We start from the raw sequence: 16,032 nt of genomic DNA on the forward strand, positions 1-16,032 counted from the left end.
GAGTGCATAATCAGGGAGACTTTCTGGAACAGAAAATTGCTTACCTTCACAAACAACACAAAGTTACTTTCAAGTTAAGAGTGAAAGAAGACAGAAGAAATGTGACATCAAAGGGAAAAAGCGATTACAGCAGAGCAGAAAATGTCAATGACTTAAGAGGAGGAATCTTGGGATTGTTTTTTTTAATTGTGGCTGCTAAAAATTAATCAATTATATTCTAGAAAGGAAAATAAAAATGAAGGGCATTGTAGAAATTACCAAAGACTGCACATGAATTACAACTGGCAGAGACAAGATACAGGAGAGGGTTTAATTAAATAAGTTTATTGTCTAACACGTACATTTGTTACATCGCCGCTGTAAAGTGCGACAAATTTTCAGCAGGAACTCGCCAAAGTTCCCCCTTTTCCCTCCTATGAACTGCTTTAGGAACCAGGCCTCGTTCTTTAGACTCACAAAAGCAAAGTGGACATGAAGTTTCAGTGGCACAGTTTTCACAAGTACATGGTTGAACAGAACTGCTGGGCCGGGCCCTGCCGGCGGCTGCCCCGCGGGAGGGCCGGGGCAGGACCCGACTGGCAGATCCACCACAGGACCAGTTCACAGGTGAGATGAGTATCAGCCACGGGTAAATGTCTGCCTGCCCACCCTCAGAGCTCAGAGAAAGGTGCCCAGCTGGAGGCACCAAAAAGGAATAAGGAGTGCTGAGTTCAGCGGTGGGGAAATGCAAGTTAAAAAAGTATAAAAAAATTAATGTATAATACAGATACAAATAAATTTTGTCAGGAGTACTGGAGTGTGGCAATCTGAACTCAGGTATCTTTTTCTCCTATTAGGGACAGGGCAATTGATTTAACACTTTACTGCTGTGTGCAAAGACCTTTACCACTCTCAAACTGATACATTTTACCATCTCACTGTAGTGTCTGAACAGCAAGGTAGATGAATTGTTTCCAGCATTACAGGCAACACTAGATAATACTTAAACAAGATAATGTAAACTTTATTCTTAAGGCAGCTGGTACTAATGCTGCACACAGGCATTGCTCAATGCCCATTACAGTAATGGGACACGTAGCACTTGAAAACAAGTAAAAAGAAAATAGCATTATTGGACTAAATGATGCATGTTGTCAAAATACTTTCCCTTCCACACAAACCATAAAATATTTGGACATCTAGAAAAATAATGCACCTACTCCTCCAACTTCAGCCTGTTCTTTTACAAATATTTCAAAATACTGATAAATTATAGTGACTGCAAGCAGAATGCCAGTGCCAGAGCCAATGGCTCCTAGGAAGTCAGCCAGTACTGAAAGGGCACCGATGCACAAACCACCAAATGCAGCTGCTGTAGGGATGTATCTGTAAGAAAGGAAAAAACAGGAAAGAAGGTAATAACCAAGGTATCTTTCTTTTAAAAACATGGAAAAGATTCAACTCAAAATCCCTCATTATGTTACTTAAAAAAAAAGACAGTACAGGTTAATCTCTAATCGCTGCTATAACCTCTTTTGCAAATCTAAGAAAGGCAACAGCTGAATGGAAGAATCTTCCCTTTTGTAGTGGAAACGGGTATCAGATTCTTCTGACAATCTCTGCTCTAGTTGACACTTCCCCAGCACTCTTCACCATCCAGCTGGACGTCAGCATTTCCTTACCTGTTAAGCTCATGAACCATTGATGTATCCCTATGGCCTCTCATCACCATTTGCTGTTCTTTGAGTTGCTTGGCAACCTGCAAAAACGATTATTTTATGAAACTGCTGCAGTGTTTCACAGTCACTTGATGATTACTGAGATAAACTGATCAGTCAGTAGCTGGTCAGTTCTAAACCAGAAGCACTGTTTGGAAAGGATTAAGGTAGAACACCTACATCTTTTGCTGATGAGCCAGACACCTCGATCCAAGTCTTGGAGAAGAATGCACAGGATCCCAACATAAATATTATATAAACTATTACATGGACAGGATCCTCAAATATTGCACCCATGGATTCTGGAGGAGACAAGTAGTAGCACAGGCCACCAACAGGGTAGGAGCGAGCAGGGCCACCTCCACTGACATCCTGAGAGTGGAAGAAAAAGGCAGTAAATTATTTTTCACAGACTTCCCACATTCCCATCTTGTATTAATACAGGAATTCCTCTTTGATGTTTGAAACAGCTTTTCTTTACAAATGTTAAAAAGTAAGTATTCCAGTTGGTTAAATACCAAAGATTCACATCAAAGTACAAATGCAAATAATTCTATGAGGTAAAATGTGACAGAATACTTACTGCCCACTGCCCCAGTAAATTCACCAAGAAGTTGCCACTGAAACGAACAGACAACATCTGGGAAATGACATAGAGGTTTGACACTAAGGCAGACTGCAGGATGATGGGAATGTTGGAGGTGTAGAACAGCTTGATGGGGTAGCTGCTGTACTGCCCACGGTATCGCGCAGACTTGATGGGTAAATCCACTCGGAATCCCTGTGGGAAAGAGCACAAATGCACCAGGGTTCACTTCTGAGACACAGGGTATTCCCAGTGTGTTCCCAGTGTGCCCCAGAGCTGTTCCGGACCATGCAGTTCTTGCTAGATAAACAAGGACTGCAAGGTCTGAGATAATAAAACCCAAAGGCTTTCTGCTACAGTCTGGATTACAAATTTTAAGGATTTAAAAGTGTTACTTGCTTGGTTGTATTACATTCTTTTCACATAAACATGGTTTCTCATCTGCTAACTGGTACTCCTGTAGAATGTATTTTATAGATTAGGGGTTGATAAAAGCCTGTAATGGTTTCCAACCAAACTAGCCAGTTACCAGCAGGCTCTTGTGTAGTTTTCCTGGGCAGGATCTTTTCTGAGTAGACCCAAGAAAAGCCACATGAATTTGAAAACCTCGTCTTTTTTCTCTTCCCCCACCCCCCATCCAAAATTCAGACTCAACAACTTAATGAAAAAAAATTTAAAGATCCCATTTTAGCTGCTCCCACTCCCAAAATCTCCATTTGGATCCTCCTTCGGTGTCCATTTTAAAAGATACTTAGATTTAAAAAGAAACACTAATTAAAATGTTTCAAGAAAATTAGGGAAAAACTGACAAGCTACAAACCCCAAAGAAACAAAGTTCTCCAACTCTGTCCAAAAGTATTCTTTTCAGTCAATGATGAATATTAATAATATTATTGGTGTGATGCAACCACTGCAGTACCAGAATCCATTTTATTAAAATATTCTCATAGTGTGTATGTCATTCAGTGGAATGTGAGATTACAAAGTGAGTGCAAGCAGGCCTGGCTGTAATATTTTACAGCTCTCCTGTCACAGAGGTAATACTGAAATAACAACACTGGAAGAGAAAGAGTTCATTTCTCAAAACTAAGATACTTCAGTTACTCTGGCTTAAACCTTCCCATCTTTTCCCAATGACTGTAGTGTCCACTCCTACCCCTGCAGAGCTGCTCTGAGGAGTTTTACCTGGAAATAAATGACTACAGCAAACACAAACACTGTGGCAATCAGGTTCATGAGGTTGGGCAGGTTCTGTCGGTAAAACGCCTCCCGCAGAGCCCGGACTTTGTCAGTTCGTGTGGCCAGGAGATGGAACAATGCAATCACAGCACCCTCAAACTCTGTTCCTGCATGAAGCAAAAAAAGTGAAAAAGAAAGGTTAATCTCCAAATTAAAAGCAGCTTTTTAAAAGTACCTTTCTTTTGGAAATTTTATACAAAATCTGATTCAATTGGCCATGGATCTTGTTATAACAAATATGTTACTATTGTCACATAGTCACATATGACTATGACCTATATGTCACAGGACTCTTTTTTAGGTTATGGAATGTAGAATGATCTAAAAAAACATTATTCCTGGTTAGAAAAACAAAAATAAAAAAACCATCAAAGTCACATACATGAAAGAATACTCTCTTCCTTTCTTTTCTGGGAGCAGGAGGATGTTCAGAAGAAATAATAAACAAGGTGAAAATAGCTTTTAGAAGAACAGTAACAAAAATGCAAGGGAACTACTAAGAATTAAATTCAAATTAAAGCAAACTAAAAGCATGGCTCAAGATTTCAAATGAATGCAGTAAATGAGTTAATTTCTTGATGCTGTATCTAAAGGTGCTATTTCAGGGGTCTCAGAACAACCAGATGTTGTCAAAGCCTGGCTGAGGAATGAGGAATGCAGCCTCTGAAGAATCAAACCAGCTTAAAATATTTCAGAGGCATCAACTACAAAAGCATCCCATAGCCACAAACAACAGCTGGATCACAAACAGCTCCTCTGAATGGACAGCATTTCCTGTCTTCTCTACTTCCATGGACTAAGTGATGCTAAAACAAGACTATTTCAGTATGGAAATACAAAAAATTTCATTCAAGGGGCCCGAAGTCCCATTTTAACTGCTGCACTTCAAATCAGCAAACTTGTATTAATCTCCATGTAAGTCAGACATTTTCATCTTCAATGTTGACTGGACAATTGACTTCAGAGGCCAATCACCACACATTAGAACTTTTTTTTTTTAATGCCAACCAATAAACACCTGATAGTTTATGTGCAGGATACACCCACTGAAACAAGCTGTGACTGACTGTAACAGCACACATACCTCTGCCAGTGTTGATGGTAGTGGGACTGAAAGCTTTCCACACAATGGTTTCACAGATATTGGTAGCAATAAACAGGGAAATACCAGACCCCAATCCATAACCTTTCTGTAGCAACTCATCTAGCAGCAACACAATCAAACCAGCCACAAACAGCTGTGAGAAAAGAAACAAAACTGAGCAGAAACAAGAATAAATCAAGTCAAGAGTTGTGTTTCAATTCCCTGCTTCAGTATTTTCATCATGTTGGAGAGTGATCATTAAGTCTTTCATCTAAATGTCATCCATGCAGTGTTTCTGACCTCTGATGCACCAAGGCCTGCACATCTCACTTGGCAAGTGAGCTCTGTGCCTTTTTTCAAGGCAGACACAGCAAACAGATTATTCAGTAATAACTTTTTTTTCTAAAAAAGTTGTTTATGTTTGTGTATTTACTGTTTTGTTCTGCAGGAGAATGTCTCAAAGCTGCAGCTGTGCCATTTAGTGAGAATTGCTCTGCAGCATTGAAGAGCAGCTACTGTTTCCAAACTCCACCAATTCCTGTATTTTCAATTAAGCACCACTCCTCCCTGAAATACTTTTGATATTAACTATTCCATTATTCTCCTCCTTTATGGAATATTTAGAATTTCTCATATCTAGACAGATACTAATAATGACGGTTTGCAGCATTAAAAATAAATAAATTGAAGTCACCCAGACACAGAAAGATTTTTCCTACCAGCTTTACTGTCTCTAAGCAGTCTCAGTTACACACAAAATAGCTCTTTACAAACCTGAATTATAATAAGAAGACAAATTCCAGCACCCATTTCAGCAGGATCTCCATACATTCCAGTCATAACATACACGATGGCTTGCCCAATGGTAATAATCATCCCAAATACTAAAACAAGAGAGAAAGCAAATCCTTTTAAAAAATCTGAAGACACCTACCAAAGAAATTTCATATCTAATATCACTTAGGCAGGCTGCTTTCCCAAAAATAAAAACACACTCAGTAATTTTAATTGGAACAGTGCTTACATTTCTGAGCTCCATTGAACAAGGCTCTGTCTTTTGGAGTATCACCAACTTCAATGATCTTTGCTCCTGCCAGCAGCTGCATGATCAAACCTGATGTCACAATGGGTGAGATACCCAATTCCATCAGAGTACCTAGAAAAGAAGAAAAATTAAAACAACTGCCATTCCAGCACCTCTCGTAAAACATGAGGCCTCTTCAAAGGTTCCTGACCAAGAACAATTTTTTCTAATAATGCTTTCAATAATTCCTGTACAGATATGGCAAAACAGTTATGGGCCTCACAAAAGGCTGCTGTGTTTAACCTGTAATTTTGAAGGCAGCAGGGAAAACTCATGTAGCTTTTAATTACAAATATTTTTGTGGAACCATGCTAACACTGAAGCTCAGCTTTTCTGGCATATCCTCAAGGAACCTTTCCCTGGACAGCATCTTGTCCCTGGCTGTTTATTCTGTTAGTGCTTCAATGTCACATTTTCCAAAAGTTTAATTTTGCAGACCACAAAAACATGCTGCAGATCCACAGTTTCTGAGAACACTGCCCTTGGAATGACTGGCTCTAGTTGAGATTGAATTAGTTCTTAACAAAACAAAGACTGTCATTAAGCTGCTCTTAACTCTGCCAACTCACTGGCACTGTGTCACTGAAGTACCAACTCCCAGGTGCATACAATTCCAAGAGGAAAAACATTAAAGTAATTATTATAATTTGGTTCTTTCATACTTGTATCCTGGAGTTTCCATGTTAAGTATTACATGACCTGTCATGGAAATCTCTATTCCTCCAGCAGCCAGAAAATTAGGATGTCAAAAGCTTTAGCATTCACCTCACATCCTCCAATGACTTCTCATCAGTTGACTTAAGTGAAATCTCACTTTCCCACTTCTGCTTTTTATTGCCTTCAGTGTCTCTAGCCTTTTCTTGGCCACTGTTACTATTTTGTTTGGGTAGTGGACAACATATTTAGTATCATACATTGCTAGGGACACACCAAATTCTGCAAACTCTGCAGGAGAATTTGAAGCAGAGAAGTTCTTTACCTTACTATCCTCACTGGTGTAACAAAATTTGCTATTCCTAAGTAAGCAGTACCTTCACCTTAGAGGGTTCCAGTGATTTTCTTACTTCCAGCCAATTTTCCAAGCTACAGATGAGATCAGTGTCCTCATTTAGAGTCAGGCATGACTGGTCACCCATCTTAAGTTTCAGACTTCTAGCATTAGTTTGAATCTTATACATTTGGTTGTGTTCCACTTTACCCTTCTAAAATGCATTAGTTTGGTTTTGCTGAAGTTTATGCCTAATCATCTCTGCCTTCAGCTTTCCCACCTAGAAAGTTACTCACCCATAACACTGCCAAACTATTATGAAGTGTAACTGACTTGCACAGGTGAGGCATTTCCTAATCAACACCCTTGTACTTCACATTAGTGCAGCTGCTAACTGGAAAGTCAGAAGATTCCCTGTGCCATATATTAATTAGAAAGAGACTGCTCTAAAATCCTGAATGGAATCATCCCAAAAGTTGTGAATCAGTATTAACCTCATTTGCATCTCGAAGAAATCCCATTCCTAATATGAAGCACTGCTCAAGTACTGATTTCAATTCCATCTGTGTTAAGAACTTTACAAAGTGTTCCAACCTGACATTTGGGTGGTGTGGAATTTAACAGCCAAATGTTCTTCTCCTGCTCTCAATAGAGAAAGGAGTGAGTACCAACCTCTGTTTGATGCAAGAATGACTCGCATCCAATAAAAGGGGTCTGCAGAATCTGATGACATGATTCCAAACAAAGGGATCTGTCAAAGTGCACAACAGCATTAAACAGTTACACACAATTAGCAAGCATTAATATAAAATCTCAACATGTAATGATTCAATTGTTACATTGTTTAGGGTTTTTTTTAATAAGGTATTGACACCATCTCTTTTAATCCTCCAGTTAATCCTGGGGCATAACTCAGAGGACTAAACTAAGATCCTTCCATAGGAAAAAGCAGAAACTCCTAGAAAGAAGTTTAAATATTGCAATTCTAGAGACAGAAATATGTTTTGAAATATCCCACATGGAAATGCCAATACCAGACATGTTCATACAAAACTTCCAATATTCTGTATGTCAATAGTGAGGGATTTTCAGCTCTTTATAACTCTTCCTAATCACCAAAACAGTAGAGTAGGAATCCAGGCAATCTTGGAGATCAATTTCTGAAAACTCTAATCTGCACCATCTGTTTTTCTTGTTCAACTACTATCTCTCATATAGATGCAAAATTCTAATTATGCATACCTCCAGCTGCTAGTAAACCCAGATAAACTACATGTTCTTCTAGCTCTAGTATCATTCCCACTTCCCCCTTCCAAAAAAACAGACAGTTACAAGAGCTGGGTTTTAGCCTTTAAACAGTCCTTCAGAGCTGAAAACAAAAACTATTAAACTACTGTTCTGCAGTCTGGAATGGCTGCATTAATAAACATAAGCTAAAAACCCTGATTCTGAAATGTACAATTCATTTTGAATTTTCCAGAAAGTCTGTAAGTTCTAAAAAATGTCTATCAAGTAAACCATGGATTCTCATTTTCTTCAGTATCCAGGTATTCTTTAAAGAAAAACATAAAAAACCTCCACTGTTTACAAGCCAAGAACAGGCTCTAGGAACGCCTACAACTATGAGTAATAAAGATCACATAAATGTTTACAAAGACAGGCATTTTGGAAGAGTTTTAGCAAACAACTTTACCAGGATATTTGCAAAAAACTCCAAATGTCAACTTCAACACTTCACAAAAACATTTTCCTGTAATCTTTACAATCCATCAGTTTGTTGAAGAGGAAATTGGTAAAAAGTCACTTGATTTAGTTTTCACACTTGTGAGAGCTAAAATTTAAGTGTAGCCATGAACAGAGGGTAAACAATGCATTTTTGAATTGCTTGGTTTGTTTATGCTGCTCAATAAATAATTTCCTTGGCTGTTTACCCTGCAGCCACTACCATTATTTGATAGGACCTTTGTAACAAGAAAAAAAGGTTATGTATTTCTGACTAAATATAAAGCAATAGTTCCTAAAAACATCTATGCTCAGCACTAAAGACCATTTCAGAGAACCAGGTTTTTTTGAACTGAACTTTAAATACTTCTACATAAAAATAAAAGCTGAAACTGGTAGGTCAACATGAAACAAGAACATCTCATACTTTCACGGTACTTTTATGTACAGAACACACATTTTCTGAGCACAGACAACATCAACACCTACCTGGCAGCACACTAAGAAAATGAAGAGTGTGATGGCTGTCCATAATACCTTCTCTCTGAACTGGATCTACAGGACAGAGTGGAGACACAAACATGTTCACTGCATGTAGAACTTCCACTGCACTCTCACAACAATACTAAATGCTGTTATCAGTCAAAACTCAATGCAAAGATATCAAACCATAAAGCATCACTCCTCACTGGAATTTATTTTTAATATAATTTCAGATTTTAGAGAGAAAGACAAAGGTAACTTATGTGGGACTGGCAGACATTCAGTCACTAGAATATATTTTATCTACACTATTCTAATACAGTGGATATTTACAGAAGAGCAACAGCATGGCTAAAATCATGGACTTACCAGAACAAACATGGAAGATTAATGCAAAAACTTATCTTCAGTACTTAGTGCTCTAGGCACTTCAACAGAAGTTTTGTAAGGCTGGAAGGTTAATTAAAGCACTATGAAGTTTTTAGAGGGACTGAACTGTTGTGAAGACACATGATTAAAACCAGAAGAATCTTGAGTTTTTGACAGCAATTCAAAATATTTAGAATTAAGTTCTTCAAAGGGTGTTAGAGGAATCTTTAAATTCATCATTATGTTCATGGATATACACCAAAAATTTCCTCCAAAATATTTTCATTGAGGTAGGTTATATATTACTTTAAAAAGAATGCCAGACCAGTGATCCCTAGTCATTAATTCATTGGAGAGAATCTCAGAGACACAACATTTGAGGTGCCTCTAATTAGTGCTGGGTGCAAGAAGAGAAGAATCACAAGATTTAAGTTTGAGCCAGAGGATTACTCAAAGCATGAGACAGAAAGAAATGCACTTGAGGAGGGCAGGGAGAGCTGAGATTCTGGGTTATGTCCAGGTTCCCACCTCTCCTCCAGGGACTGTAAACCTGAGGGTTAAGTGTGTTCACTGCAGAGCAGCTACAAAACATGACATGAACTAACACATAAGAGAGAAACAGCAGAAATGGTTGGAGCTCTCTGCCTCCAACCACTGAATCTGTCTGTGGAGAAGTAACAAGGATGAGTGCCTGGTTTAAGAGGCACTGAACATCCACAAATGAGAAATTACAAACCAATGCAGCAGCAGCACAGGTCCTCATGCAAAAGAAAACTCAGTCTACATCTTTATAAGTGAAACTATGCACTTAGAAGCAAAATAATCCAGGTTATTTAATTTATTTCCTGCTACTGCCTCACTCTTAAAAGAGGACAGATGCTAAAAATACTTACAGCACAGAGTTATAAAAAGAAAAACAGTGACAGCAGCAAATAAACCCAAACAATACCTTGTGTTAGACTATGCAGTGCTGACCCACTTTACCAAGTCTGAACTCCACAATTCAGATTTTAAGCACAGTTTTCTAAAGCCAAAAATGCTTTACCAAATTATCTCTACAGCCTCACAGTTAAACTTGGCTCCAGAGGCATGGGTGAAGGTCTAAAGCTGCTCTGGTTCTCTCTGTAACTGTGGTGAATATGAGCACTAGAGGAAATCTGCATCACCCAAATCACAGTTATTCACAAGGAAAACAGTCTCTATGAGTCAAGACAACAAAAAAGAAAATGGAGTCATCCCAATCCACACGCCAGGAATGGCAAAATGCAGAGTGGTACCAAAATATTCCAGCCACAAATGCTAACAAGCACAGGCACAGTAAATTTCACCATCTGATCTGATTCAATTGGACATTTTCTTCCCTTGACATTTTTCTTAAATCATGTGAAAAGGAAGGGACTTGAGCATTATCATCTTGGTGCTCTGAACAGTGTGTTCTACTTAGCAAGTCTGTGCATGAGAGAAGTGTGAGCCCATTCTAGTAACTACAAAAGTAGCAATCACTTTTGCTAATCAAGTTGGCCAAAACACAAAAGCAACACTCCCCAGAGACAGAAGAAACCACTTTCCTCATCAACGAGAATGGCAAAATGATTCAGTGAGAGCCTAACTGAATCAAAACATCATCTTCACTTAACAATCAATACATGCTTAATGAAAATGAATCTCCTTTTCTATTTGGTTATCTAAATTTCTTATCCTGGCCTTAAACCAATTCACTAAAACCATTACTGGTCATATCTGCCCGTGACAGCTTGCAAGAGAACAATAAATTACAGAGAATTAGAGTTATATGGAATGACCTAAATCACTTGATAAACTACACAGAAGCAAGGGACATGACTGAAAATGGTCAAAAGGCTCTTTGGCCTGGGAAAGATGATCCCAATTACATTTTCACTTTAAATTTGTACAAAGCTGGCAACTGGCAGCCATTGTCTAGACAGCGACCTAAATAGCAATAAAGACAAAGTGACCCAAATAGGACAGGAATCTTGGCACCTCTCTGGGCATCCTTCATCTGCTGATGGACAACAAGGACAGATCAAGCCCCTCTTCCTCTCTGGCAAATGACATCTGCCAGTGAGCTTTACAGAAACATCAGTGTCTGTAGGCTTGTGTCAGCATTCTGTCCTCACTCACTTCACAAGACAAAAACAGGATGGCTGTAACCAAGTAATCCCAGATGTGCCATAAATCAGCACCAGGAGATTGCACCAAGGTTCCCCATTGCAGAGACAAAGATGGGCACCTGCCTACCAGACCTGCTGCATCCAAGCCTTGGAATGGGGATCTGGATCTAGAGATTCCTGCTCTGAAAACACCTTTTTCTGACCTAAATAATTTGTTTAGAAACCCGTCTCAAAGCTGAAAGATGCTGGAAAGCACCTAGATGGAACAAAGAGCCATGGGATAAGTCCTAATCTTTAAAAAAAATCAGTTCCAGAGGGCCATAATCATAATTTTTCACTGTATTTTCTCCATGCAATTCGGCAGACTCAGCTATGGTCACTGGCACAAACACCTCTGCATCCAGTCCTAATCTCTGGGAACCTCTCATTAACCAGAGGATTCTCTGAGATGGTATCATGTTCCCAGCTAAGCTTTCCCTTTTAAGAAAATAAGAAACAACATTTAGGTCTTAAGGAATTTTCATGGAAGTCATGACAATAATTATGACAGGTCAATTTGTTCCTATAATTAGATTGTCACGTGGGCAATATGTGCTTGCTTGAGTTTTGAAAGCAAAAATGGTGTTTGGTTGGGGTTTTTCTCTGGACAGGGCAGGTCTCTTTCTGATCTTTAGAAATTACCTATTTTTTCATCTAGAAAATGTGCCAAGAAATGGGAGGAGTTTCAAGGGCTAGAGGACTAGAGAGATCAGCTGTAAGTGAGCTGAGTTCATTGATTTTAGATCAAAGAGAAACATCACATCCAGAAGGGGAACAGGGCAATTACCTGAACTGGACCACAGATCACTCTCCCACCTCAGCAAGGTCAATCACAGCTACGGGTGGAGGAAATACTTTGTGGGAAGAGGAGAATTAAATTTGTGTTTCCTGATCTACAGAACAATCCTTTTCCAAGTAACATACAAGCCAGCTCAAAGCCAACAGTGGGATCCACAGGAAAGCAAAGATTCTGTCCTAGTATATTAAAATAGATCACATGGAACTAAAACTAAATAAACTTAATCTAGAATTAAGATTTTTTTTAAAAAAAAGAGCATAAAACGAACAACTTACCAGAAGGGTGCTCAGAATTCAGAATCACAGTGATGTTTTACCTCAACATGGGTTCATCCCTGCTCCAAAGAACATATTCTACTTTAGAGCACACTGTCTGTATCTATATTGGAGCCTGGACTAGAATACCATAGTATTTCCACCTCTGTGAACTAATAAAAGTAAGAACAGAATGTGACACTCACTTTTCTTTCCGGTTTCTGGATTTCGGGTAACACTGCACAGAATGGTTTAATAACTTCTAAAAATTTTACTGTTCCAGAAAAAAACAGACACACACACACACACAAAAGAAGACAGAAAAATGTATTAACAAACATTCATGAATTTAAAAAAACTTCATAGAACTTTATTTAGCTTCCAAAACTGTCTGAAAACCAATACCCTCTTCTTGAAACAGACGAAAACCAGGCAAAAACTGTGAAATAGAATTCTTGTTCTAACCAGATTTGCTCCATTCTTTTTTCCACAGCTGGAATAATTTTAGAGAAGTAGTGCTGTGTGTATCACCAGGAGTGAACTGAATTGTATTCCACCTAAAAATAAATGACCTAGTATCACTCTGTGCTAGTTAAACACAGAACGATATTGACATCAAAAGGTACCCACGCAGAGAATAGAATTTTGTGTTTACTGAATTATTTAGTTGAAAAAATAATTCAATCACCAAAATAGGTTGAGAAATTGTAATTTGAATGAGTGGAACACTATTCTGATTGGAATTTCAGGGGATTTTATTTTAGTTTTTAATACATCTCTCTTTGCAGTTTTCCCTTTAAAAACACAGAAAAGCTCAACAGTTTGAGCTCTTTTTCTGGGGAAAAGAAAATTAAATTATTTTAGAAAAAAACCTCAAAGCATATGTGATTGGTGGGGACTTTGCCCTCCAAAACTTCAACATTATTCCCAGCCCCCAACACACTGGGAGAGACATAAAAACCCACTATTGGTTCCTTTTCAAAGAGAATTCATTTATTACACTGCAGAACGCATTTATTACACTGTAAGTAACATTTTGGTTGTAGTGCCATGTTTACCTTTACACTCTCATGTGACATATGTCTCCTCTATCTATCCCAAGCCCTCACACAGTTTGTTGGAAGGTGCACCTCTCTCCAAGGAGGGGGGCACAGCTCTGCCGTGAACAAGATCCCAGAGCATCCTGGAATGGCTCAGGCTGGAAGGGACCACAGGGCTCATCTGCTCCAGCAGGGCCATCCCAGAGCACACGGCTGTGTCCAGACAGTTCTGGAATATCTCCAGTGAGGGAGACTCCACAACCTCTCTGGGCAACCTGTTCCAGTGCTCGGTCACCGCACAGGACAGGAATTCTTCCTCATGTTCAGGTGGAATTTCCTAGGCATCAGTTTCTGCCCGCTGCCTCTTGTCCTGTTGGGCAGCATCACTGAGCAGAGCCTGGTCCATCCTCTGACACCCTCCCTTCAGACTCTCATACACAAATGTATGAGTATATAGGGTATATATGCTACACACCTATATATAGTGCGTATATATAGATGTATGTAGTAGGGCTGGAGTGGAACAGGACACCCCACCATGAAGCACTGCTCGGCCTCACGCCGTGCCCGGCAGCACCGACCCTGTGCGGGGAGCGGCTGCTCGGCTCCCCCGGCCCTGCCTGCGGCGGCACCCAGACCACGGCTCCCCATCACCGACCACGGCCCACCGGCCCCGTCCTTCCCGCGCTGCCGGGGCCGCCGTCCCCCGGCCCGGCTCCCGGCCCGCTCCCTCCCGGCTCGGTCCGCACTCACTGCCCATGGCGGTGGCGGCCCGGCCGCGGTCCCGGCGCTGTCACCGTCTGTGTCGCCGCCGTCACGTGACGCGCGCTGCGGACGGGCCGTCCCTCCCCGCGCCCGGTGTGTGTGTGCGGGGGGGGGGAGGACGCGGCGGTACCGCCCTCACGGAGCGCCCCCCGCGCCCTTCCCCCGGCCAGGGGAGCCGGACGGGCGGGATCGGCGGGGAGCGGGGCCGCCGCGGGGGGATCGGGCTGAGGGCGGGCGGCGGCGGAGGGGAAGGAGCGCTCCCGGAGTGCTCCGCGCGGAGCGAGGGGCGGGCACGGCCCCCTCAGCGCCACACCTCAGCCCGGGCCGGGCGCGGGAAACTCCCGCCCCTCAGCGCTCACCCCTGCCCGCCCCTCAGCCCCTCCCCGCCCCTCACCGTTGCAGTGTGCATTTTGGGTTTTCTAAAATGTCTGTAATTTTTGTTAAGTTTCTCTAAGTGTTCATCCACCCCCACCTGTTTCCCTTGATCACTGTAATCAACTCACATCATAGGCCCGGGCCATCCCCATTGTATCTCTTAACAGCCTTGGCCTAGGCCATTGTGGACCCATCGTATGTCATCTATGGACACTCCCCGGTATTTGATGGCTCTTGCAAGGCAGGTGGCTCTGCCAGGCCTCGGGTATCATCCATACCGCTTTTTCCCCTACATGTCAAAGTCCAGCCCCCCTGTACCTAAACCCCTCCCCTTCATTTCCATCTGTAACGCCCATGTTGATAAGGGCAAGCCAAAAGCTTCGCAACCACTCACGCTTGGACCACCTGGGCTTCGCCCTGAATTAAAACCTTCCTAAGTAACACCAAGTGTGAGTCCGCTCCATTCTTCCAAGCAAGGTCACGTCTGTGTCTGAAATCTGGACCCAAAAGATAACTCGTTTGTATGGTGTCTGAAGAGCAGAGCTGGCCGGACAGCCAAGCTCGGAAGGACCACACCTCACCGCTCACCCTGCGGGGATTTGACGTTTCTGTGATGTTGTTGCTGCTGCGGTACCGGGTGAGAAAGGCACAAGGTTGAGCGGTTTGGTACTGAAGTGTTTTGTTAACAGCCCGATCCACCCGTGCTGATAAATGGATGTGATGATTTCGCGGGGTGAAAAAAGGACGTTGGAGCGTGGCCAAAGAAGGGTGACAGAGGTGGGAAAGGGTCTGAAGCACAAGTGCCATGAGGAACAGCTGAGGGAGTTGGGATGGTTCATCCTGGAGAAAAGGAGGCTCGGGATGACTTTTTCACTCTACAATTCCCTGACAGGAGGTGTAGCCGGGTGAGGGTCAGGCTGTGCTCCTGCTAACCAGGGACAGGATGAGAGGACACAGCCTCAAGCTGCACCAGGGGAGGCTGAGGTTGGGCATTGGTAGGAATTTCTTCACAGAAAGGGTGATTAGACATTGGAATGGGCTGGTGGCGGAGTCACTGTCGCTGTGGGTGTTTAAGGAAAGTCTGGATGTGGCACTCAGTGCCATCATCTGGTGGACAAGGTGGTGGATCAGTCGTAAATTGGGCGCAACCGTTTTGGGAGATCTTTTCCAACCTAATTGATTTTGTGATTCTGAGACTCTCTGCAGTGAACCTGAAAAGCTATTCCAATATCAGCCCACAATCACCAAAACAGGTATCACACCTACAGAGCTCTCAGCTGCAACAGCCAGTGGTCTATAAAATTAGGATCATCAGAGTTTACTCCAAGATTTAGATATGACAATTAAAAAGAGGATTTATTCTTTCTGAATAACTG

The 16,032-nt window shown here is 41.5% G+C and overlaps 1 protein-coding gene and 1 long non-coding RNA gene across 2 annotated transcripts in view; one reads left to right on the top strand and one right to left on the bottom strand.

The window, feature by feature from the left end:
- LOC310909031 overlaps positions 1 to 16,032 on the top strand; it is a 264,699-nt gene that overhangs the window by 154,713 nt on the left and 93,954 nt on the right. The window lies entirely within an intron of this gene.
- On the bottom strand, positions 309 to 14,337 carry SEC61A2 (SEC61 translocon subunit alpha 2). The gene is made up of 12 exons (XM_083858737.1): positions 14,270 to 14,337; positions 12,683 to 12,750; positions 8,890 to 8,955; positions 7,351 to 7,429; positions 5,631 to 5,762; positions 5,381 to 5,490; positions 4,607 to 4,760; positions 3,469 to 3,629; positions 2,281 to 2,478; positions 1,878 to 2,069; positions 1,662 to 1,738; positions 309 to 1,365 (listed from the first exon to the last, which is right to left on the bottom strand). The coding sequence occupies exons 1-12, from the start codon at positions 14,274 to 14,276 to the stop codon at positions 1,179 to 1,181; spliced, it is 1,431 nt and encodes a 476-aa protein (XP_083714863.1). The 5' UTR covers positions 14,277 to 14,337; the 3' UTR covers positions 309 to 1,178.

The sequence above is a fragment of the Zosterops lateralis genome (assembly GCF_965231275.1).
Source record: "Zosterops lateralis genome assembly, chromosome: 4".
Lineage (NCBI taxonomy): Eukaryota > Metazoa > Chordata > Aves > Passeriformes > Zosteropidae > Zosterops > Zosterops lateralis.